The 25,552-nt window shown below is 44.1% G+C and overlaps 1 protein-coding gene across 3 annotated transcripts in view; it reads right to left on the bottom strand.

Moving 5' to 3' along the window:
* Nucleotides 1-25,552, bottom strand: part of LOC112219217 (A disintegrin and metalloproteinase with thrombospondin motifs 20-like) — a 127,608-nt gene that overhangs the window by 59,968 nt on the left and 42,088 nt on the right. For all 3 annotated transcript variants that reach the window (XM_042301440.1, XM_042301441.1, XM_042301442.1), the window contains 4 exons: nucleotides 21,460-21,601; nucleotides 20,516-20,620; nucleotides 2,015-2,160; nucleotides 1,178-1,359 (listed from right to left, as the gene is read on the bottom strand). In XM_042301440.1, the coding sequence (XP_042157374.1) occupies nucleotides 1,178-1,359; nucleotides 2,015-2,160; nucleotides 20,516-20,620; nucleotides 21,460-21,601 (575 nt within the window). The remainder of the gene's footprint in view (nucleotides 1-1,177; nucleotides 1,360-2,014; nucleotides 2,161-20,515; nucleotides 20,621-21,459; nucleotides 21,602-25,552) is intronic.

Here is a 25,552-nt window from a genome sequence, read left to right as displayed (position 1 = left end):
CTGCTCTTAAACGCTAGTAAAACCAAATGCATGCTTTTCAACCGTTCGCTGCCTGCACCCGCACGCCTGACCAGCATCACCACCCTGGATGGTTCCGACCTTGAATATGTGGACATCTATAAGTACCTAGGTGTCTGGCTAGACTGTAAACTCTCCTTCCAGACTCATATCAAACATCTCCAATCGAAAATCAAATCAAGAGTTGGCTTTCTATTCCGCAACAAAGCCTCCTTCACTCACGCCGCCAAACTTACCCTAGTAAAACTGACTATCCTACCGATCCTCGACTTCGGCGATGTCATCTACAAAATTGCTTCCAACACTCTACTCAGCAAACTGGATGCAGTTTATCACAGTGCCATCCGTTTTGTCACTAAAGCACCTTATACCACCCACCACTGCGACTTGTATGCTCTAGTCGGCTGGCCCTCGCTACATATTCGTCGCCAGACCCACTGGCTCCAGGTCATCTACAAGTCCATGCTAGGTAAAGCTCCGCCTTATCTCAGTTCACTGGTCACGATGGCAACACCCATCCGTAGCACGCGCTCCAGCAGGTGTATCTCACTGATCATCCCTAAAGCCAACACCTCATTTGGCCGCCTTTCGTTCCAGTTCTCTGCTGCCTGTGACTGGAACGAATTGCAAAAATCGCTGAAGTTGGAGACTTTTATCTCCCTCACCAACTTCAAACATCTGCTATCTGAGCAGCTAACCGATCGCTGCAGCTGTACATAGTCTATCTATCTAAATAGCCCACCCATTTTTACCTACCTCATCCCCATACTGTTTTTATTTATTTACTTTTCTGCTCTTTTGCACACCAATATCTCTACCTGTACATGACCATCTGATCATTTATCACTCCAGTGTTAATCTGCAAAATTGTAATCATTTGCCTACCTCCTCATGCCTTTTGCACACAATGTATATAGACTCTCTTTTTTTTTTCTTTTTCTCTACTGTGTTATTGACTTGTTAATTGTTTACTCCATGTGTAACTCTGTGTTGTCTGTTCACACTGCTATGCTTTATCTTGGCCAGGTCGCAGTTGCAAATGAGAACTTGTTCTCAACTAGCCTACCTGGTTAAATAAAGGTGAAAATAAAAATTAAAAATAAAAATGCAGCAGTGATTTTCAAGGACCCAAAGACGCTTTAAAATAGAGGGTACTCACTACCACTGTACTTGGGCATCCAGCGGACGGTGGGAGGTAGACCGTTGATGTTGAAGTGCTTGCCGTCGAACTGAGAGCACTGCTCCTCGCGGAAGTCTCTTTGTCCTCTGGGACACGGCTCAGTGTTGCACGACCGGAACTTCATCCTTCGACCCACACAGAACCTTCCTCTGTTCCTGGGCCTGAAGAAACATTACGACAATAGAACTTGAAAAATATGACTTTGCTTTCATTTACAGTTTGGACATTTACTCATTCTCAGTAGACTTTGGTGAATCCATTGCAGATTTCCAGTGTGTGAGGTGATTTACTTTGTGCAAGGCTTTAGTTGTTAAATGGGAAAGAGTAACCAACTTGTCAGTGACAACTGTCTTGAGTTTGACATTTGTGACAATGTCCTGGGATTTCCCACAAACGCCTCACCTTCTAACTAGTATTGTGTTGCTTGTGAGTGGTATAGAGCAAAACCGATTACATGTACGTGTTTGTGAGAGTCTCAGCCTTCCATAGAGGGGTCATAGTAGTTCCTAGCTCCAACCATGACTCTTTGATTGACATGTGTTTTGCCAAGTACGCAACTCAGGCTTTTTTTTGTGGCTTTTACTCAGGTGTAGTATTGTTTTGACTAATCAGAGCCCTTACTCAAGGTGTGTTATTATTGCTTTGACTGGCTACTCCTGGTGTGTTTTGACTTAGTTTGGCTTAGTTAGACTAAGACTCAATCTTACTCAGGCTTGAAGGAGTCTGCTGTTGTGTTTGGACTGGTTACTCTAAGACTCCCACTCCGGGTTCTTGCAGTCTCCTGGTGTGTTGCACTAGTAGGAATAAGAGTCTTACTCAGGGTTGTTGCAGTCTCTGGAGGTGCTCCTGGTGCCTCCTCCACAGGTCCTGGAGCAGACACTGTAGGGTCCCCAGGGGCCCCACTCCCCATGGACCGGCCGCAGGTCCAACTCCTTGTTCACACACTTCCCATGTCTGCAGTGCTGCACAGAGAAAGAGTACACTATATACACAAAAGTATGTGGACACCCCTTCAAATTAGTGGATTCGGCTATTTCAGCCCCACCCGTTGCAGACAGGTGTATGAAATCATCACTGCCCTTCTAGAGCTGCCCCAGTCAACTGTAAGTGCTGTTATCGTGAAGTGGAAACATCTAGGAGCAACAACGGCTCAGCCGCAAAGTGGTAGGCCATACAAGCTCACAGAACGAGACCACTGAGTGCTGAAATTTGTTTCCATGGCCGAGTAGCCGCACACAAGCCTAAGATCACCATGCGCAATTCCAAGCGTCGGCTGTAGAGGTGTAAAGCTCACCGCCATTTTACTCTGGAGCAGTGGAAACGCGTTCTCTGGAGTGATGAATCATGCTTCACCATCTGGTAGGCCGACGGACGAATCTGGGTTTGGTGGATGCCAGGAGAACACTAACTGCCCCAATCCATAGCACCTATTAAAAACGTTTGTTGGAGGAGGAATAATGGTCTGGGGCTGTTTTTCTTGGTTCAGGCTAGGTCCCTTAGTTCCAGTGAAGGGAAATCTTCACGCTATAGCATATAATGACATTCTAGATGATTCTGTGATTCCAACTTTGTGGCAACAGTTTGGGGAAGGCGCTTTCCAGTTTCAGCATGACAATTCCCCCGTGCACAAAGCGAGGTCCATACAGAAATGGTTTGTCGAGAGCGGTAGGGAAGAACTTGATTGGCCTGCACAAAGCTTTGACCTCAACCCAAAAGAACACCTTTGGGATGAATTGGAACGCCGACTGCAAGCCAGGCCTAACCGCCCAACATCAGTGTCCGACCTCACTAATGCTCGTGGCTGAATGGAAGCAATGTTCCAACATCTAGTCGAAAGCCTTCCCAGAAGAGTGGAGGATGTTATGGCAGCAAAGGAGGGACCAATTCCATATTAATGCCCATGTTTTTGGAATTAAATGTTTGACGAACAGGTGTCCACATACTTTTGGTCACGTAGTGTATAAGTGGTAGGTAAGATGTCCAATGTATTCCAATGCATTCGTGATGGACATATGGAAAAATAAACTTGAAGCTTGAATTTGAAACTTGAGACCACACACAGGGGATCATCTTAGAGAGTGTGACATCATCACTTATCCAAATCCCAACCAACACACCACAGTGCAAGAATGTCAACTCAGCTCTGGTTGGTGCAGAACCACATTTAGCGCAGGCAGCGATCACAGCTGGGAGTGTTGTCCCTCCTCCCCTTCCTTAATCCTCTGTTCAGATGTAAAACTATACCCTTAAAGAAACTAAGGGGGATGCTAAACCTACTATCATTTACCCAAGAGGAATGTTTCCAAGTTCCCCATGCAGCTGTGGGGATAGGGCCTGTCGGCTCCGGTTCAGCGCCTAGCCTGCTGTGTGGGGAGGGATGAGGGGAGAGGAGGGGATGAGGGCAGTGCCAGTGAGTGGAACCAGAGCCAACAGCACTCTGCAGAGCTGCACACTGCAACACTTCCATGTTGTCAGCCTTTATTACATCATGGATTGACCGAGGGGGCAGCCAATAAAATCTTCAAATGCGTTTGGCTGTTTCTTCTCAATGAGCTAAGCCAGGTCCTCTCCTGTTGAATTCCTTCTCTGCTGGTGTCACATGCCCCCTCTCGTGTGGACAGCCAGATATTCCTCCAAACTATGTAAGGGGGCATCCCAAATGGCACCCTGTTCCCTAAATAGTTCCATAGGTATCTGGTAAATAGTAGGGCACTATGTAGGGAATAGGGTGCCATTTGGGATGCATCATGAGCCTGCCATTTCATCAGCAGCGCTAGAAATTGAAAGTCACCCTACCCTTACAGAAAAACCACATTCATTTTACATGTGATCATATGTCAAGTTGATGTGATAACATGTGACAACATGCAAAAGCAACATGACACCATGAAACTACACGTGAAAACATGATCTCAAGTGCTAATTCGATTTTCACATGACGTTTTCCACATTTGAAAATGCAATTCCACATGTGAGAGTTAGATTTTCACATGTGAAAGTGCAAACTTCGATTTTCACATGTGAACATTTTTCACATGTGAAATTGAATGTGAATCTGTGATTCACGTGAGGTGAAAACATTATTCTCCTCACGTGAGAAGATGGTGTTAACATGTGAACTCTAAACTTAATACATGTGAACATATTGTTTCATATTTCATATGTTTCATATTGTGAACATGTGTTTCTTTTGTTTTAACGTGGACATTTCGGCTCAACAGATGAAAACAGCTATTTCACGTGACAATGCAATTTCACATGTGTTTTTTGTAAGGGAATGAAAGTGGTACGCTGTTCAGCTAAAATAGTGTAAACAACTTTAATCAATGACAATATGCTTACATTTGGCATGATGACAGTACTGACTTGTCAATATCATCCCACCTGGGATTTAAACTCACAGCTTCTTGATTTTGGGGTATGCTGATCTTTCTGCTACACCACAAAGTCTGTAGCACATGGATTACCTTCAATACATTTCTGCACTTAGTGTGAGTGCCAACCGAACTGCTATTTTAGTTATCAGTTAATCTGACTCTTCTCTCATCATTCATTTAATTCACTTATTCACTTACAGAGATGCTTGTTCTAGGTCCCAAGAAACAAAGAGATCTTGTTGAATCTGACAATTAATCTCAATGGTTGTATAGTCATCTCAAATAAAACTGTGAAGGACTTCGGCGTTACTCTGGACCCTGATCTCTCTTTTGACGAACATATCAAGACTGTTTCAAGGACAGTTTTTTTTCCATCTACGTAACATTGCAAAAATCAGAAACTTTCTGTCCAAAAATGATGCAGAAAAATTAATCCATGCTTTTGTTACTTCTAGGTTAGACTACTGCAATGCTCTACTTTCCGGCTACCCGGATAAAGCACTAAATAAACTTCAGTTAGTGCTAAATACGGCTGCTAGAATCCTGACTAGGACCAAAAAATTTGATCATATTACTCCAGTGCTAGCCACCCTACACTGGCTTCCTGTCAAGGCAAGGGCTGATTTCAAGGTTTTACTGCTAACCTACAAAGCATTACATGGGCTTGCTCCTACCTATCTCTCTGATTTGGTCCTGCCGTACATACCTACACGTACGCTACGGTCACAAGACGCAGGCCTTCTAATTGTCCCTAGAATTTCTAAGCAAACAGCTGGAGGCAGGGCTTTCTCCTATAGAGCTCCATTTTTATGGAATGGTCTGCCTACCCATGTGAGAGACGCAAACTCGGTCTCAACCTTTAAGTCTTTACTGAAGACTCATCTCTTCAGTGGGTCATATGATTGAGTGTAGTCTGGCCCAGGAGTGTGAAGGTGAACGGAAAGGCTCTGGAGCAACAAACCACCCTTGCTGTCTCTGCCTGGCCGGTTCCCCTCTTTCCACTGGGATTCTCTGCCTCTAACCCTATTACAGGGGCTGAGTCACTGGCTTACTGGTGCTCTTTCAGGCCGTCCCTAGGAGGGGTGCGTCACTTGAGTGGGTTGAGTCACTGATGTGATCTTCCTGTCTGGGTTGGCACCCCCCCTTGGGTTGTGCCGTGGCAGAGATCTTTGTGTGCTATACTCGGCCTTGTCTCAGGATGGTAAGTTGGTGGTTGAAGATATTCCTCTAGTGGTGTGCTTTAGCAAAGTCGGTGGGTTTATATCCAATTTTCACATGTCAAATAAAATGTCACGTGCAAAATGTTGAAATTTCACATGAAAGAAATCATGTGGTTTTTCCCGTAAGGGTATGGACATATGGAGTGAGGAAGGGCTGTTTCATAAAAAAACATAGGAGAGGAGGAAACAGTCAACGGATTTATCACAGTATGGCCTTACATATACTACCCATTCACATTGATTCATAACTTTTTTTTATTTTTACATAAGCACACTGTGCATGAAGATAGTGTGGTATGAACTGATGAAATCCTGCATTTAAGCTGGGTATCGGGAAACCTACCGACCAACCCCTGCCAAGAAGAGGTAGACCTAACAGTGCTTTCATAAACCAAACATGGCAGCCTATTTAGTTCTGTATGTGTAACCAAATCTCTCTCTCCGTAGAGAAGATAGCAGGAGGGACCTTTTCAGAGAAAGAATGTGGGACAAGACGGCGTCTGTCTGGGTGCACTGCGGCAGGCAGGCAGGCAGCCCGTTGTCTGGGCACACAGACACGGGGAGTGGTGGCGTGGTGGCGATAAGAGAAACTCTAGAGTTGTGATAACAGGGTAACAGAGCTCATTACTGGCTTGACATCAGGAGCGGTTTGCCTTTCTCCCCATTCAGACAGAAACCATGTGACCAGACCACAGCCCATTGGGCATACTCACCAAGGAGGCTGCTGTGCTGCTTTGAATGTACACAAACTGTCTTCGATGGTATGTAACATGTATAGATACAGTCCCATCTGCACGTTCATTTGTCATGCAGAAGGCCAGGAAGGAAAGCTCCTACGGCTAAATCTCCAATTTGCCTCAACTGTATACTTTTACTCCTGAGCAAATTACATTTGACTTATTGTTCAAACTGCTCACCCGCTCCCCTATGGAACAGATGTTGTTTGACAGTATGAGACCCTGCAGAGATGTTCATAATGACTCTATTAAGCCAGAGAGAATGTCAATCACAAGGGGTCCTCGTCAGGGGAACAGTGAGGTTGAGGTGTCCCTGTGTATGCCTGAGAATGAATGTGCTCTAAGCTGTGCCATGACCTGGGGTGAACACCTGTGGATCGCCCTTCCATACCGCAGACACACACACATCCCGAATCTGGCACGGCCACTCCGACGAGGCCTATGGTGTAATATACTCTAAAGAGCAATGATGGAGTATAAGGAATATACATGATGACAGGCAGGTGTTAAAAAGCCCGGGGGATGAACTAAACAAAACCACAAACATTTCCATAATTCAGACAAGTTTTGAGTAATGATCTGGCCTTTCTTACCCCCCCCACTCCTCAGCTCACCCTCAACATTCCACATGCTGGCCAATTTTGTAATGACATTAGCCAAATGAATTCCACAGCTATATTAGATTTGTTCTAAAGACACAAAGTGGAATGTGCTAAAAACGAACCACTCACACACATGAGTAGACGCAGAAATGGGTTCCACACAGTACTAAGGCGAGGCAGGCCTTTCTTTGGGTTGAGAAAACACTGAACACTATAGATCTCCGCTCGCTCAGGAAATGTAAAACATCATAGGAAGTGGTATGAGAAACATCTGAAGCCCTCCCAATAGAGTTGATTGAACCAATGAAGAATCCTCCTAATATAACACAACACCAGAGAGCCAGGCAGAGCATGGTGGAGGCTTACTGACACTAACCTTACCTAAACTCAGCTTACTGAGTGTCTCTCACCACCACCCCCCCCAGAATGAGGATTGTCAGCCAAGACCTAAAAAGTGTAACCCCCCCCTTCTCATTGCACTATGTTCAACCGTGCACCTGGTGATTGAACGGGTTACCAGGTGCAAATTTCGGGATGGCTCTTAATGCCTTCAGAGGGGTGCTGGAGGTCCATGGCCGGGTAGAGAGCACCCCCCACCCTGGCCCAGCCAATGAGGGGCACCCCTGGACATTTTGAATGTTTTTTAAAAAATCATGTTAAAAAAAAGGACAGTATGGTTGTATGGGATAGGGGAGGACCACCACAGTGCTGCTGGGTAGTAAGACCTGAGCAACTGTCAAACATAAGGGGCTGTCAGATAGGACCAAAGCCCCTGTAAGCCTTTAAGGCATTCCACTCCCCTCTGGTGCTTCATGTTTACAACCGTTTTGTTTAGCTTGAAAAGTGTGTGTGTGTGAGTGTGTGTCTGTGTGTGTGAGAGAGGTGTGTATGAGTGCGTGTGAGTGTGCTATATAGGCTCTGAAGCATCTGGGGCCCCATTGATTGTAATTAGCACGTCTCAGGGATGCACAAATACAGCCTTGGAAAACGCTGAGGTGAAAAGACCTCGGTAAAGCTGGCATAACCCTTTAGGGCTCTGGACCACAGTTTCCTCGACAGATTGTCAAAATGTGTCCTCAATTGGGAATGCAGTGAGACATTTGAAGGCCTTGTGAGAGAAACTTGCCCAGCTGTTGCTAGCATTTGTTTCAAATTAAGAATTTTCACATGCACACACGCACACACGCACGCACGTACACACACACACACACACACACACACACACACGCACACACGCACACACGTACACGCACACACGCACACACGTACACACACACACACACACGCACGCGCACACACACACACGTTGTTGCTTAACAACGTTTAGTGAGGCTTCATGTTGTTGAGGAGGGAAAATGCTTAGCTAACAGCAAACCAAGTCTCAGCATCTGCTCTCCTCTAAGTTCAGCTGGCTGGTTAGAGGTTGCGCCCTGTAATTGCGAGGAAGTTGCTCGAGAGTACATCATTTCTCCCCAAGCCATACATCATCACAGGAATGAGAGGGCAGAGGGATTGATTTAAAAACCTCCCAGTCTTTAATTTTAACACAGCCATTTCCAAAAGGCATCACCTTTCATGTTCTGGTTCTCACAGCCCCGGGTTGGAGTTCAGACAGACAGACTGGCCAGCCACAGCAGGACATGATTTGTATGCTTCTGTCCCTGACGGTCTGAACAGATCAGTACCACATCCATCTAGCTAGCTACCCCATCGCTCTACTCCTCAGACCCAAAACAGACTGGGTAGTGTGCTGCCCACTTTCAGATATAACACGATAGAGACCACCACCAGACCTCCATGAACGTGTTCAATCAGCAGCACAGTGTAAGCTAGCATGCAGAGCCATGGGAAGATGTTTTGAGTATGGGGTGCTGGGGGGCGTTAGATGAAAATCCCATTTATAATAAGGCATTGCATGCATTTACGTATAATTGAATTAGCGTAGTGGTATACAGTTGAGCAGACCCGATTTTAGGATTTCCACACAAGGGGATATTTTTTTGCCTTTTATAAATGCATTTCATGCAATTCTATGTCATTTATATAATATTTTTTAATACCACACAAACGACCAAATGCAGGCTACTGTGAAACTCGCTATTCAGGTAGGACGTCATTCAGGTAGGACGTTACTCTGGTAAAAAAAATACAATCCTTATCTTTATAAAAAATGTTCTGATCGTAAAATAACGTATTAGCATTAAAGAAAATAATAATAGCAGCCTTTTTCTGTACCCTTACATCTGTATAGCAAACACATTAGCCAATCTGACAAGGATAAAGAAATGCGTGTTGGTGTCATAGCATGTCACCGGCATATCTCAATCTCTCTCTAAGCTTCCTTCATAGACATTTTTTCTAGATTGATATCATACAGTGGACAAATAAGCCTATAGGAAAGGATCTACGCATGCAATGGCCTGATGCATTTAGTGCTTAAACCTTTGACAGCTGAACTGTGAGGTGGACAGTTATTGTTTTAGGAAAGTAAACACCAATAAAACAATAGGCAACACCCCCAGCACCCCTACTTCCCAAGGCTAGCATGGTACAGATCTCCAATAACTCTATCATAAGGCTGAGTGATGCTGAATATCTCCATACTACTGCTTCAACAGACTTGTAGAGGTGCAAGGTGAGAAATGGGAAAGGGGATTTTTACAGTGCCCTTCGGAAAGTATTCAGACCACCCTAATTCTAAAATTGATTCAATTGTTTTTTACCCTTTTTTTTTTACCCCTATACCCAATACCCCATAATGACAAAGCAAAAACAGGTTTTTAGAAATTGTTTCAAAATTATTAAAAATAAAAACTGAAATATAACATTTACATAAGTATTCAGTATTCAAATTTACTCAGTACTTTGTGAAGCACCTTTGACAGCGATTACAGCATCGAGTCTTCTTGGGTATGATGCTACAAGCCTGGCCCACCTGTATTTGGGGAGTTTCTCCAATTCTCCTCTGCAGATCCTCTCAAGCTCTGTCAGGTTGGATGGGGAGCATCACTGCACAGCTGTTTTCAGGTCTCTCCAGAGATGGTCAATCGGGTTCAAGTCCGGGCTCTGGCTGGGTCACTCAAGGACATTCAGAGACTTGTCCCGAAGCCACTCCTGCGTTGACTTGGCTGTGTGCTCAGGGTCGTTGTCCTGTTGGAAGATGAACCTTTACCCCAGTCTGAGGTCCTGAGCACTCTGGAGCAGGTTTTCATCAAGGCTCTCTCTGTACATTGCTCCGTTCATCTTTGCCTCAAACCTGACGAGTCTCCCAGTCCCTACCTGCAGAAAAACATCCCCACAACATGATGCTGCCACCACCATGCTTCACCGTAGGGATTGTGCCAGGTTTCCTCCAGACGCGACACTTGACATTCAGGCCAAAGAATTCAATATTGGTTTCATCAGACCAGAGAATCTTGTTTCTCATAGTCTGAGAGTCTTAAGGTGCCTTTTGGAAAACTCCAAGCGGGGTGTCGTGCCTTTTACAGATAAGTGGTTTCCATCTGTCCAATCTACCATAAAGGCCTGATTGGTGGAGTGCTACGCTGCAGAGGTGGTTGTCCTTATGGAAGTTTCTCCCATTTCCACAGAGGAACTCTAGAGCTCTGTCCGAGTGACCATCGGGTTCTTGGTCACCAAGGCCCTTCTCACCCAATTGCTCAGTTTGGCCAGGCTGCCAACTCTAGAAAGAGTCTTGGTGTTTCCAAACTTCTTCCATTTAAGAATGATGGAGGCCACTGTGTTCTTGGGGACCTTCAATGCGGCAGACATTGTTTGGTACCCTTCACCAGATCTGTGCCTCGACACAATCCTGTCTCGGAGCTCAAAGGACAATTCCTTCAACTTCATGGCTAGGTTTTTGCTCTGACGTGCACTGTCAACTGTGGGACCTTATATAGACAGGTGTGTGCCTTTCAAAATCATGTCCAATCAATTGAATTTACCACAGGTGGACTCCAATCAAGATGTAGAAACATCTCAAGGATGATCAATGGAAACAGGATGCACCTGAGCTCAATTTCGAGTCTCATAAGAAACGGTCTGAATACTTATGTAAATAAGGTATTTCTGTTATTAATTTTAATAAATTTGCTTACATTTCTAAAAAACTGTTTTCACTTTGTCATTATGGGGTATTGTGTGTAGATTGCGGAGGATATTTTTTTTATAATAATAATTTTAGAATGAGGCTGTAATTAATTAATTAATTAATAATTTCAACTTCATTATTTCAATACAATACAAAAAAAATCTAGGTCCGAAATTTGTTTTTGCAGTGCTGCTTCGTCAACAAAACAAAAACAATAACAACGATCGTGTGGCGGACAGTGGCGCCGTGTTTGGTATTTCCAATAGTGGTCTTATGTTCGGGGTACGCATATTGTTGAACAACAAAAAATAACCTTGTGGAGAGATGTGAACCATCATGGGAAACAGTATCTCCTCTCTTCCTTGTACTCAAAGAGGTGAGATTGGGGCTTAGAGGGATGATGCAACCACAAGCTGAGAACCACCCCCTCAACCCCTCACTCCATCCTCTCTACGCAGCAGTGGAAGGTTATCATTCGTGTGAATGAGTGCTTTTGCCCCATAAGCTGTTCCATTCACATGTACCGATACTTTTACCTTTGGTGTTTGTTCCTCTCTCATTTCACATAGACAGACTCAAACCTAAGCTGAAGATAACAAAGGTTAAGACAAGAGGATTCTAATATCCCACAACTTACTGCATAAATGCGGAAGAATTCTAAGAAATGGGACTAGCGATGCTAGTTAGCATCGGCGCTGGTCCCATGAATCTGTTAATTTTCAAAAGCTTCCCCAATGAATTATTAGGTTGTCCTAACCTGGGTTTCTTCAACCTAGGGTCAAATTAGGCTACCTCTTCCTCTTCAGGTACATATCTCTGGACTATTCCATAGTTCTTTGCTTCATAATGTTCATGTTAAGGTATTAAATTGTCTGTATATGTGGATTCAAATCGGAAAGTTAGACAGGAAGAAAATATATGTTGTATACAGCTTAAAAAACCATCCATTGTGAAGAAGGACATAGTATATCCTAATTTGTCTCAGTCATGTAGCAACCTCCTGTTATCCAATCAAAATGAAATCCATCCTCTGTCGCCATAAAGTTTCCATCCCTACCGTACAATATTATACATAGAAATGACATGATGGAGAGAGCTAGCAAAACAACAATCCACTTGTTCAGCCAAAGCAATAGGTCTGTGATGATGGGAAGTGGAAAAAATCCCAGAGATTAGCAGAGAGTGATATTGATACGAGTCAGAGATTCCAGAGCCTGAGCTCACAGGCAGCGTCGTACGACACTAGCGTGTTTGGCTGCCAGGGGGCCGAGCCAACACTCCCCGACCTCAGCCAACACATTCTATTCTGCCTGAGCCTGGCTCTGCTTTTCAAGACCTCACTATTGCTCTCTAATTGGCTGAAATGAGAGGAGAGCAGCTTGCAGCTATGAGGAATGTTCTGATTGGAATAATACAACTAGGATTTCCTCTCTGGCTCTTTGACACAAGTCGTTCAAAACAACCTTTCGGAAAGAAGTCCGGAAGCGGTATAGTTCAACTAAAATGCAGAACTCAAAAGAATTGACGGTCTTGAAATTAAACACAATTGAAATTTCCATCTGCCGCAACAAGCAGAACAAAACCCACAAAAGAAAACTTCAACAGAGTTTTCTTTCAGTCACACACTCAGGCCTAAACACTGGGTAAGGTGCTTGATAACTGGTGGGCAACAACAACAGCACATTTGCTTCATTCAAGTCAGGGCTGCATTCTTCTCGCCACCCACCAAGCTACTGTGAGGCTGCCTGCCCTGCGTGGTGAGAAGAGAGGCAGTGAGGGAGGGAAGGCTGTTCTCTACAAAGTGAGGGCCTGCCTTTGGGCTGACATGCCCTGATTGAACGCGCTGGTTGGCCCCAGAGCTACACACACAGGCAGGGCCCTTTTGAAGAAGATGCGAGGAGGAGGAGGAGGATGGTGGCGGTATTTATAGACAAGTGATGGGCTGCCCTTGTTAACACACGGCCCACTGGGCCAGATGACAGAAGCACCGCCAAGGGTCACATGACCACATTACTCACTCCAGCGCCCAACAAGAGGAGAGGGACTGCCGCGCACAGAGAACATAGTGAGAGAGGGAGGGAGGGAAGGAGGGAGCGGGAGAGAAAGACAGAGTGTTTGGAGAGAAAGCGAGAGGGAGGAGAGCGAGAGAGAGCATACTAGAGAGCACAACATGAGCTCAGTGCCCCAGTTCCTTACTGATGTACACAAACGCATATTTTTTTTCACATCCTATTTAGAAGACTTGCAAGCTGGCCTCATTTACTTAGAGGCCACATTATTATGATTTGTTGAATTTAATACGTTTCACCTTGGAGGAGATCTAATTTGGAGAAAAAAGTGTTGACAAGCATTCATACATTTTTCAGGTCTTTTTGGAACACATTGAGGTAAATATTTATGAGAGACTATGTTTCCTTTGAGTGGTTTAAATTACACATCAGGTCGGGCCTAATGTTAGGTTCAGAAATGCCAGTAAAAGAATCAGTTCTGGTTAATAAGACAATACCTGCTGCATTTCCCCAATCAGGCCCTCACTATTTCCCAGACTTAAAACCTCCATCACCAGGGGCCCTCTCACACCTCAGAGCCAGGTGCCCCAGAACAGGCTCAGGATTCAACCCATCCCCTAACCCACAGACCCCTAAATCCAAACCCCATGAGCCCGAGAGAGAGAGACAGAGAGGTCATAGAGAGGGAGAGACAGAGAGGTCATAGAGAGGGAGAGACAGAGTGGTCATAGAGAGGGAGAGACAGAGAGGTCATAGAGAGACAGAGACAGAGAGGTCATAGAGAGAGAGAGAGAGACAGAGAGGTCATAGAGAGGGAGAGACAGAGAGGTCATAGAGAGACAGAGACAGAGAGGTCATAGAGAGACAGAGACAGAGAGGTCATAGAGAGAGAGAGACAGAGAGGTCATAGAGAGGGAGAGACAGAGAGGTCATAGAGAGGGAGAGACAGAGAGGTCATAGAGAGGGAGAGACAGAGGGGTCATAGAGAGGGAGAGACAGAGAGGTCACAGAGAGGGAGAGACAGAGGTCATAGAGAGGGAGAGAGAGAGAGGGAGAGACAGAGAGGGAGAGACAGAGAGGTCATAGAGAGGGAGAGACAGAGAGGTCATAGAGAGGGAGAGACAGAAAGGAGAGGGAGAGACAGAGAGGTCATAGAGAGGGAGAGACAGAGAGGTCAGAGAGGGAGAGACAGAGAGGTCATAGAGAGACAGAGAGGGAGAGACAGAGAGGTCAGGTCAGAGAGGGAGAGACAGAGAGGTCATAGAGAGGAGAGACAGAGAGGTCATAGAGAGACAGAGACAGAGAGGTCATAGAGAGACAGAGACAGAGAGGTCATAGAGAGAGAGAGACAGAGAGGTCATAGAGAGGGAGAGACAGAGAGGTCATAGAGAGACAGAGACAGAGAGGTCATAGAGAGAGAGAGAGGAGAGACAGAGAGGTCATAGAGAGGGAGAGACAGAGAGGTCATAGAGAGACAGAGACAGAGAGGTCATAGAGAGACAGAGACAGAGAGGTCATAGAGAGGAGAGACAGAGAGGTCATAGAGAGGGAGAGACAGAGAGGTCATAGAGAGGGAGAGACAGAGAGGTCATAGAGAGGGAGAGACAGAGGGGTCATAGAGAGGGAGAGACAGAGAGGTCACAGAGAGGGAGAGACAGAGAGGTCATAGAGAGGGAGAGAGAGAGAGGGAGAGACAGAGAGGGAGAGACAGAGAGGTCATAGAGAGGGAGAGACAGAGAGGTCATAGAGAGGGAGAGACAGAAAGGTCATAGAGAGGGAGAGACAGAGAGGTCATAGAGAGGGAGAGACAGAGAGGTCAGAGAGGGAGAGACAGAGAGGTCATAGAGAGACAGAGAGGGAGAGACAGAGAGGTCATAGAGAGAGAGACAGAGAGGTCAGAGAGGGAGAGACAGAGAGGTCAGAGAGGGAGAGACAGAGAGGGAGAGACAGAGAGGTCATAGTGAGGGAGAGACCGAGAGGTCATAGAGAGGGAGAGACAGAGAGGTCATAGAGAGTGAGAGACAGAGAGGTCATAGATACCCTCTATCTATGGAATGAAAGACCAGGAGATAGTAAAGGTGAGTAGGATGAGTCTAAGTGAGACAGAGAGAGACCAATATGTATGCTCATTTATTTTTCTTTATGTACTTTAACCATTTGCACATCGTTACAACACTGTATGTATACAGTTGAAGTCTGAAGTTTACATACATTTAGGTTGGAGTCATTAAAACTCATTTTTCAACCACTCCAGAAATGGAATGTTAACAAACTATAGTTTTGGAAAGTCGGTTAGGACATTTACTTTGTGCATGACACAAATTAATTTTTCCAACAATTGTTTACAGACAGATTATTTCACTTGTAATTCACTGTATCACAATTCCAGTGGGTCAGAAGTTTACATACACTAAGTTGACTGTACCTTTAAACAGCTTGGAAAATTCCAGAAAATGATATCATGGCTTTAGAAGCTTCTGATAGGCTAATTGACATAATTTGAGTCAATTGGAGGTATACCTGTGGATGCATTTCAAGGCCTACCTTCAAACTCAGTGCCTCTTTGCTTGACATCATGGGAAAATCAAAAGAAATCAGCCAAGAACTCAGAAAAACAATCATAGACCTCCACAAGTCTGGTTCATCCTTGGGAGCAATTTCCATACGCCTGAAGGTACCACGTTCATCTGTACAAACAATAGTACGCAAGTATAAACGCCATGGGACCACGCAAACATCATACTGCTCAGGAAAGAGACGTGTTCTGTCTCCTAGAGATCAACGTACTTTGGTGCGAAAAGTGCAAATCAATCCCAGAACAACAGCAAAGGACCTTGTGAAGATGCTGGAGGAAACAGGTACAAAAGTATCTATATCCACAGTAAAGCAAGTCCTATATCGACATAACCTGAAAGGCCGCCCAGCAAGGAAGAAGCCACTGCTCCAAAACCGCCCCAAAAAAGCCAGACTACGGTTTGCAACTGCACATGGGGACAAAGATCCGACTTTTTGGAGAAATGTCCTCTGATCTGATGAAACAAAAATAGAACTGTTTGGCCATTATTACCATCATTATGTTTGGAGGAAAAAGGGGAATGCTTGGAAGCCGAAGAACACCATCCCAACCGTGAAGCACGGGGGTGGCAGCATCATGTTGTGGGGGTGCTTTGCTGCAGGAGGGACTGGTGCACTTCACAAAATAGATGGCCACATGAGGTAGGAAAATTATGTGGATATATTGAAGCAACATCTCAAGTCATCAGTCAGGTCGCAAATGGGTCTTCCAAATGGACAATGACCCCAAGCATACTTCCAAAGTTGTGGCAACATGGCTTAAGGACAACGAAGTCAAGGTTTTGGAGTGGCCATCACAAAGCCCTGACCTCAATCCTATAGAAAATGTGTGGGCAGAACTGAAAAAGCGTGTGTGAGCAAGGAGGCCTACAAACCTGACTCATTTACACCGGCTCTGTCAGGAGGAATGGTTCCAAAATTCCAAAATGGGAAGCTTGTGGAAAGGCGACCTGAAACGTTTGACCCAAGTTAAACAATTTGAAAGCAATGCTACCAAATACTAATTGAGTGTATGTAAACTTCTGACCCAATGGGAATGTAAATGAAAGAACTAAAAGCTGAAATAAATCATTCTCTCTACTATTATTCTGACATTTCACATTCTTAAAATAAAGTGGTGATCCTAACTGAACTAAGACAGGGAAGTTTTACTAGGATTAAATGTCAGGAATTGTGAAAAACTGAGTTTAAATGTATTTGGCTAAATTATATGTAAACTTCCAACTTCAACTGTACATAATATGACATTTGTAATGTCTTTATTATTTTGGAACTTCTGTGAGTGTAATGTTTACTGTTCATTTTTATTGTTTATTTCACTTTTGTATATTATCTACTTCATTTGCGTTGGCAATGTTAACATATCTTTCTCATGCCAATAAAGCCCTTGAATTGAAATGAATTTAATTGATAGAGGGAGTGAGAGAGAGAGAGACAAAGAGAGAGCGAGAGAGACAGAGAGAGAGAGACAGAGATAGAGAGAGAGACAGAGAGAGAGAGACAAGAGAGAGAGAGAGAGACAGAGAGAGAGAGAGAGAGAGAGAGAGACAGAGAGAGAGAGAGACAGAGAGAGAGAGAGAGAGAGAGACAGAGAGAGAGAGTGAGACAGAGAGAGAGAGAGACAGGGAGAGAGAGAGATAGACAAAGAGAGAAAGAGAGAGAGATAGACAGAGGGAAAGAGATAGAGAGAGAGAGAAATAGATAGAGAGAGAGAAATAGATAGAGAGAGAGAGAGAGAGAGAGAGAGAGAGAGAGAGAGGGGAAGTGAATATGATACAGAAACATACACACCCCACACATGCACATACAAATGCACACAGAACAATGCAGAATGACACTCTCCACATAAAAGGCTCTAGTAGAAGCAGGTGAGTGCTGGAATGGGATGCCCCCTCTCTTTCAACTTCCCCCACTTCAAAGCACCCCCATCTGGAGATGACACCAAGCCCTCAGCATCATACAAAAGGTGGTGGCACCAAAGAGACGAAAAATGGCTGAAAAAAACCCTTTGTGTTCTTTTTTTAAGCATTTAAAGTGCATGAAGCGAAAATACTGTACTTGAGTGTGTCCCAAAGACAGACCTGTTATGCAGTAGGATACTATTGTGGATACTCTGGGAACAAGCCAGAATTTCTCAATCAATCAATCGGATTTTATAAATGCCATTTTACATCAGGAGTTCTCACAAAGTGCTATACAGATACCCAGTCAAAATCCACCAAGAGGAAGCACTGCAGTTGCAGAAAAGGCAAGAACCTAGGAAACCTAGAGAGGAACCAGGCTCTGAAGAGTGGCCAGTCCTCTTCTGGCTGTGATTATAAGAGTACATGGCCATTAAGGCCAGATCGTTCTTCAATTTATATTAGATAGATTAAACAGGATTGATGGCAATTGACCTCTGGGATAAGTCATTTTCCATAGTATGTTATGTTGTAAACACATAAGTATTAAGGTTATAAAACAGAAGATAAAGGATATATATATATATATATACACACACACATACAGGTCGTCATGGCAATCAATCGGGTGTGATCAAATCTTCTCATGACAGTTTCCCACAATCCAACACAGTTAATGACACACATAGGTGTTTAGAGTTGATATCCCACGACAGTTACATTATACTGCAGCTGTTTTGGTTGGATTAAGATGTTTGTTAGCCATCCCAAGTTAATTTATCTTCATTTAAGTATAGTAATCCAAGCCTTAACAGGATGGCACAGGGGGAAAAAATACAGAGATTGTGGAACATATTGCTTACATGGGAACACACTCAATATATTTGATATAGAGTGCTAATTATTGTTTTTTCTTACCAAGGTAAAGTATCTAACGTCACTGGCGAATCATTTTGCTTATTTTAACAAAAAAAATTCTCAATCCAAGTAATTTATCTTATTTCAAGGTATTTTTCAAGATACTTTAACTTACGGTAAAAAATCTTGAGACATTTCTTGACATAAGATAAATTACTTGATTAATTAATTTAGCTTATTTTAACCCCAAAAAGATTTAATACAAGTAATTGATCATATTTCAAGAAATTTCTCAAGATTTTTGTACCTTAATTTACCTTATTTTTTTACCAATATATTTTTCAAGATATTGAAAAAGATAAAATATCTTGAAATTAAATAAATTGCTTGTATTTAGCCTTTGTTTTTAGGTTAAAATAGCTAAAGTAGATAAAGGGCCTCATTGCTAAAATCCCAAAGTATCCCTTTAAGTAAATTAATGTAAGATATTTACGCTTGCTTAAATTTCACGTTTTACAGTAGGGGGGGAAGAGAGTTAACTAGAAGATAAGGTCCTCTCCTTCTCACCCCACCACCACCACTCACCCCTAGCCCACCTCTCCCTCCTTTCCCTCCTCCTCTTTCCTCTCCTCCTTTTTGGAATCATTGATGTGAGGTCTATTGTGTGAGCTGAGCTGAGCAGAACAGAGCTGAGCAGAGTGGAGGGAGTGTAGAGCTGCATGGCCTCAGCCTTGGGCTCTGTTATGGCCTGTCCACTGACCCACTTACCTGCCTTTTAAAGAGGTTTTAGGGTTACGGGTTCACAACTTGGTGACTCAACTGTGAACGGCGGGCGGCATCTCCTTTCAAAGTGCCCGAGCCTTCATCTCTACTGCTGCCCTCCCTTTCTCTTCCTCTATCTCCATGTCCCCTCTTTTCAATCTTTGACCAAACACCATCTCACCCTCCTCTCTTCTCCACAGCCCCATATCATCCCCCCATTCCCCCAGCCCCATATCATACCCCATTCCTCCAGCCCCATATCATCCCCCATTCCCCAGCCCCATATCATCCCCCCATTCCCCCAGTCCCACATCATCCCCCATTTCCCCAGCCCCACATCATCCCCCATTCCTCCAGCCCCATATCACCCCCCATTCCTCCAGCCCCATATCATCCCCCATTCCTCCAGCCCCATATCATCCCCCATTCCCCCAGCCCCATATCATCCCCCATCCCCCAGCCCCATATCATCCCCCCATTCCCCCAGCCCCATATCATCCCCCCATTCCTCCAGCCCCATATCATCCCCCATTCCTCCAGCTCCATTATCATCCCCCATTCCTCCAGCCCCATATCATCCCCCATTCCCCCAGCCCCATATCATCCCCCATTCCCCCAGCCTCATATCATCTTAATTTAAGGTTAGGATTAGGGTTAGCAGTGTGGTTAAGGTTAGGGTTAAGGTTATGTTTAAAATGAGATTTTATGACTTATGACTGTGCTAGCTAGGGAACACTTTACAGAGCAGTCTCCAGAACAAGATTTATGATGAAAAACGCCAACCTGATTCCTCCAGCCCATCTAACCCCTCTCTACCCCCCTCTCCCCAACGATTTCACCTCTCCTTCTCCTCCAGCCCTGTCTTACTCTTCTTTCCCTGATCACCTTCCTCAGTACCTTTCACTATGTACCCACCACCACCCCTGCCACAGTGCTAATTAGCATAGTCTCCCAAGGCGGTGAGAACATGAGGTTTAATGAATGTAGGGGCCTCAGAGCACGGTTCAAGCTTCAGGTTACTCGCTGAATGTTTCATTTGAAATATGCTCCTTGATAACATAAATGCAAAACATGAACAGTGGTATGACAGTAATACTGCAGTAGATAATACACCTTGTTTGTCATCCTACCCTCCATTTAAACTTCATTACTCGATCCAACGCAAGAAATACAACATTCTGTCCTACCATTCCATGTCCACAGTCTGTCCCATCAGCCAAGGGCATGTGCTGTGTCCGACACCCTTTATGGTCCCCCTCAGCACTCGTACACCAAAGCCTCTTGCATTGTTTCTGTGTGGAGAGAGAGAGAGGGGGGTAGGGGGACAAAAATACATGCAGGAGAGAGAGAAACATGCAGGGGAAAGGGTGAAGAGAGAGACACGTTGGAGAGATAATGGGAGAGACAGTGAGGAAGGAAGAATTAAACACTTGTTGCAAAATCCCACTGCCCACTGCATGAGAATCATTCAGCTGTTTAACACTAAACTATAAATCCCTAATATTGACAGTCAGACAGGAGACAGGAGACCTGTACTCTACCAGTGAAATGTGTAACAGACTTGCCACCTGGGCAGCTGTTACTGTCACTATAGATTAGCTACCCATGACACCAGAAGTCTCCAACCAGACGAGAGCGGGCCGAGCCTACAGGGTAAGTGACCGGCAAGAGAACCATTTCTTCATTCCCGCCGGATGTTCAACATGAGAACGTGTGCTGCTCTGAAGGAAACCAACCTGCCTCCCAGCAGTCTGTTAAACCTGAACAAAGCCAATTGTCTCATGAAACCACCAAAGCTGTCCGTCATACAGACAGCTCATGAAAAACACTGACTGGGCCCTACAGTGTTGTCTATGTAACGTTATGACTTCATCATCTCAGCACCTTATCACAGACAAGACACATTAGAACCTTAGAAGCATATAACATCCTTCTCCAAGGGCGTTTGTTTGAGGGCACACTTTTTCTGTAGATAATAGATGGATTAAGCGCACATCCCAAATGGCACCCTATTCCCTATATAATGCACTACTTTTGACCAAAGCCCTATGGAATTGCCTACACCCATAGGGAATTGGGTGCCACCCTGAGAGACACTTGGTTGAGAGGAACGGAATGCAACCTGGCTCACCATGTAAGGGCAGACCATGGAGCCGGGGCCAAACATGAGCTCACACTGCCGGTTGGCGTTGTAAACCTGACCAGGGAGGTGGTTGGGCAGCTCGTACGTTCTGCTCACTGGCTCGTCCAATAGGCACTCTCCATACCCTGTGCTGAAAGGTGGAAGGCAACACGCACACACACACACACATTCACAAACAGGAAATAAACATGTGTAAAAGGTGTATTAAGGTGATCCGGGTGTTCCTGCTCTGCTTCCTGCATCCTCACACCAAGAGCTTCCTGTCAAGATGCATACGATAGTCGTATGAGAGAAAGTAGGCGCCGTGTCATTTCTTTGACATTTAGAATTGGAAGTCAAACATCTCCAGGAGTGATGATATTCAGATGCACACAGCACCTTGTCCCATGTGGGTGGTCTGCTCTGGTGTGTGGTGTTACCTAACAGTGAAACTGACACCACTTCCCCTCAGTGACCTGATACATTAGCTAACGCCGTCACCATCAAACCGGAGGCAGGCCCCATCACACAGAGGGAATAAAGCTGCATTTCCATACAGACACAAAGTCCCAACCACATGTTTATTTAACAGACATTTCTCTGTGCACAAAAAGAAAAACCCAGAGGATTTGAAGTACCTTCATTGAGTTAGCATAAATCAGGCTAGTTCACCAGAACTATTATAATGATAGATTGTGTGTCAGCCACACCCTACCCCTACAGCAACACAAAAAGACAACAGAGCACAGCTGGATAAAATGTACTGCATGCAGGGCTATTTACCCAAAACACTGAATGAAGCACTAAGCGTTAGACAATGTTAAAAGCATGGTCACAAAACCTAGTCAAACAGCCATTCACCAAATGTAAACCCGTCCTCAAAAGATCTTTCCTCTGTGTTTATTTTGCGACACAAAACAGAAAAGAAACTGGGGATGAAACAGAGTAGCCTATAATGTGTGTAATTACATGACATGTCGACACTTCTCTTACAATTTGTACCCTGTGTTGAGCTCAGGCACCTGTTACATACAAACTACAGTGTGTGTGTGTGTGTGTGTGTGTGTGTGTGTACACTACGGTACACCACCAGCTGATATGAGGAGGACCGTAATTACCTGGGCTTATCTTGTGATACTGTTTCGGTTTTCCCTCATTTCCACACACACTGTAAAAAACCATTGGTTTAGTAGCCAGAAAAGACTACAAGTGCTTGGTGGAATGAGTTTGCCTACCAATGCGCAAGGGAAGAGACAAACGATGAAAGCTATGACGGGGTCAGTCAGTCCGTCAGGGCCATGAGAAGCAGAGAGAGAGAGAGAGAGAGACGCCACATATTAAAGCTATAAGGTCAGTGGTCTGTCTATCTGTCTTCTGAGTCCAGAAGAATGAGAAGAGATGATGCCCCATACTCAAGCTTCTTTCACCAGGTTGTCATTGTCTAATCAGAACTCCAGAAACCATATGGGCCTGTGATTAAAAACTGGACGGATAAGAGGGGAAAAAGCAGCAATTTTTCGATTCGGCACGCCGTTTTTTTAGGGGACTGAGCAGAGCCCGAGACAGGTGATACGACTCCCTTCTGGCAACGACAGCGGTTCTACACGTGGCAGACATTGGGAGGCTTTTTAAAAGTGAGTTTATTGAGAAAATGACTGATAGGTATCTCTCAGAGTTCGTCATAAGCTGCTCTCTAATGAGTTCCATAAAGGCAGACAGTTCCCTGTGAGCTGTTAGCCGCTACGAGGCTGCTCATATGTCAGATTGATGATTGACGCATTGTATGAATGACACAGCACATCCCTGTTGCACAGTTGGATTAAACTCAATGCAAACAGTACTGGGATGATTCCCCTTTTCATAGGGAGATATACAGCCAGCCAAAATGGCACCCTTGATAAAGATGAGCAAAAAAGACTGTATAAAATAAATAATACAAGTATTGAGCCATTTTCAATTCTAAAAATAAATGGGAGATATATTATTTTATACGAATACCATTATTCAGAGAGAGAGAGAGATTTGGTTTAACAACTAATATCTTTTTTCTCTCAAAAAGATAGGTGTCAAAATGATTGGCGCCCCTGAAGATACTTATAAAATAAAATCAATCTAAATAAAATATGCATTTATATTCCACTTTTAAAAAAAGTTAATCTCAGTTGAAGGATCTGTATTGTGGCCTTCCATGGTTTACTGTTTCACTGGGGTATTAAAATGTGGTAACACATGACAAATCTGAAAAGAGACAAATGGTTGTTGACCTCCATAAATCAGGCAATAAGTACAAAATAATACATTAAAAAACAAATATAGCACTTACCACTATTAGGGAAACAATTAAGAAGTTCAAAACCACCGAAACAGTGGCAAACTTGCCTGGTATTGGACACAAGTATATCTTGTCAAATCAAATGTAAAAAATCTAATTTTATATGTCACATGCGCCGAATACAACGGGTGTAATGCTTGCTTACAGTCCCTTCCCAACGACGCAGAGTTTTTTTTTTATTATAAAAAGAAAAATAGTAACACAAGGAATAAAATACACAAGAATGGAGCTATATACAGGAAGTACCTGTACCAGTACCAGATCAATGTGCAGGCGTACTAGGTATTTGAGGTAGATATGTACATGAAGGCGGGGTAAAGTGACTAGGCATCATAGTAGTCAAATAAAGAACAGAGTAGCAGCAGCCAATGATGAGTGTAAAAGTGTGTGTGTATGTGTGTGTGTGTATGTGTGTATGTGTGTATGTGTGTATGTGTCTGTGTGTGTGTGTGTGTGTGTGTGTGTGTGTGTGTGTGTGTGTGTGTGTGTGTGTGTGTGTGTGTGTGTGTGTGTGTGTGTGTGTTGTGTCGGTATCCTGGTTGGCAGGGAGCTCGGCCCCCACGCACAGTGAGGAAGGTGGATCAGGAGGCAAAGAAAAGACCAAGGGCCAAAGTTGGGGTATTACAGAACTTTGTCGCATCTTCGGGTCACCAAGTCTCCAAACCTCTAAGCCAATAGCCTCTTTGGAAGGGTTGACAGAGAAAAGCCAGTATTGAGACCACAGGAGGCTGCTGAGGGGAGAACGGCTCATAATAATGGCTGTAACAGAGCAAATGGAATGGCATCAAACACCTGTATTTGATACCATTCTACTCCTTCTGCTCCAGTCATTACCACAAGCCCGTTCTCCCTAATTAAGGTGCCACCAACAAATGTAAATACCTGAGTTTGCTCAACAGCATTGGCACTTTGATTGGAACCAGGGCTATGGACAGATGATTGACCACAAAATCAACCATTTGCAATGGCCATCTCAGAGTCCGGCCTTGAACCCCATTTAAAACCTGTAGATTGAATTGAAGATTCAATTTTATTAATAATCTTTTATTTTGTATACCACAATGCTCAGTATTTGTATTGTTTATTTTATAAAGTATTTTTTCTCATCTTTATCAAGGGTGCCAATAATTGTGGACCTGACAGTACAACAGTCATTACCATTGTAACACTGAAATAACTGGAAAAGTATGAGTCATCAAAAGATCATTTTCCACAGAAGACGCATTTTGAATTAATTGAGGATTTTTGTATACACTTTTTTACCAAAACGTGAGAAAACCTTTTAACTGTTTTGGGTAGCGACTAGCGAGACATCTGATGTTTGTGTGAGGTTAGGATAATTCCCAACGTGTGCGCCTGGCATTGGAATGGAAAATGATAGCCTTGGCCTGTATTAATGATTATGTGGTCTCCACACAGGTGTACACATCAATTAGTGGGTGGCAACACCGAGAGATTAGAATTGGATCTTTATAGTTTAGTGGCTTATACCAGCTGGCGGGCTGCCAGGAGCGGAATGAATAGTGTCTTTATATCACGGTCTACACAAAATAACAACACAAACACCGAAGATACTTTCCACTCAGCTCTCAGGTGTGCACACAACGGGAGTTCACATTATTACAAATACAAAAATATAAGAACGAGGGGGGTTGGCTCCTGAAGAGGGATTGAGAGGTAGTGTGTTCCTCCATCTTTAAGTTGACATGAGACTGTTTTGCATTAGAGAGCTCTCAGAAAAGAATAAGTAGTCAAAACAGTGATGTACTT

The sequence above is a fragment of the Oncorhynchus tshawytscha genome, linkage group LG19, assembly GCF_018296145.1.
Source record: "Oncorhynchus tshawytscha isolate Ot180627B linkage group LG19, Otsh_v2.0, whole genome shotgun sequence".
Classification (NCBI taxonomy): domain Eukaryota; kingdom Metazoa; phylum Chordata; class Actinopteri; order Salmoniformes; family Salmonidae; genus Oncorhynchus; species Oncorhynchus tshawytscha.
The sequence above is the reverse complement of the archived record's forward strand: the minus strand, read 5'-3'. Positions and strand labels throughout refer to the sequence as shown.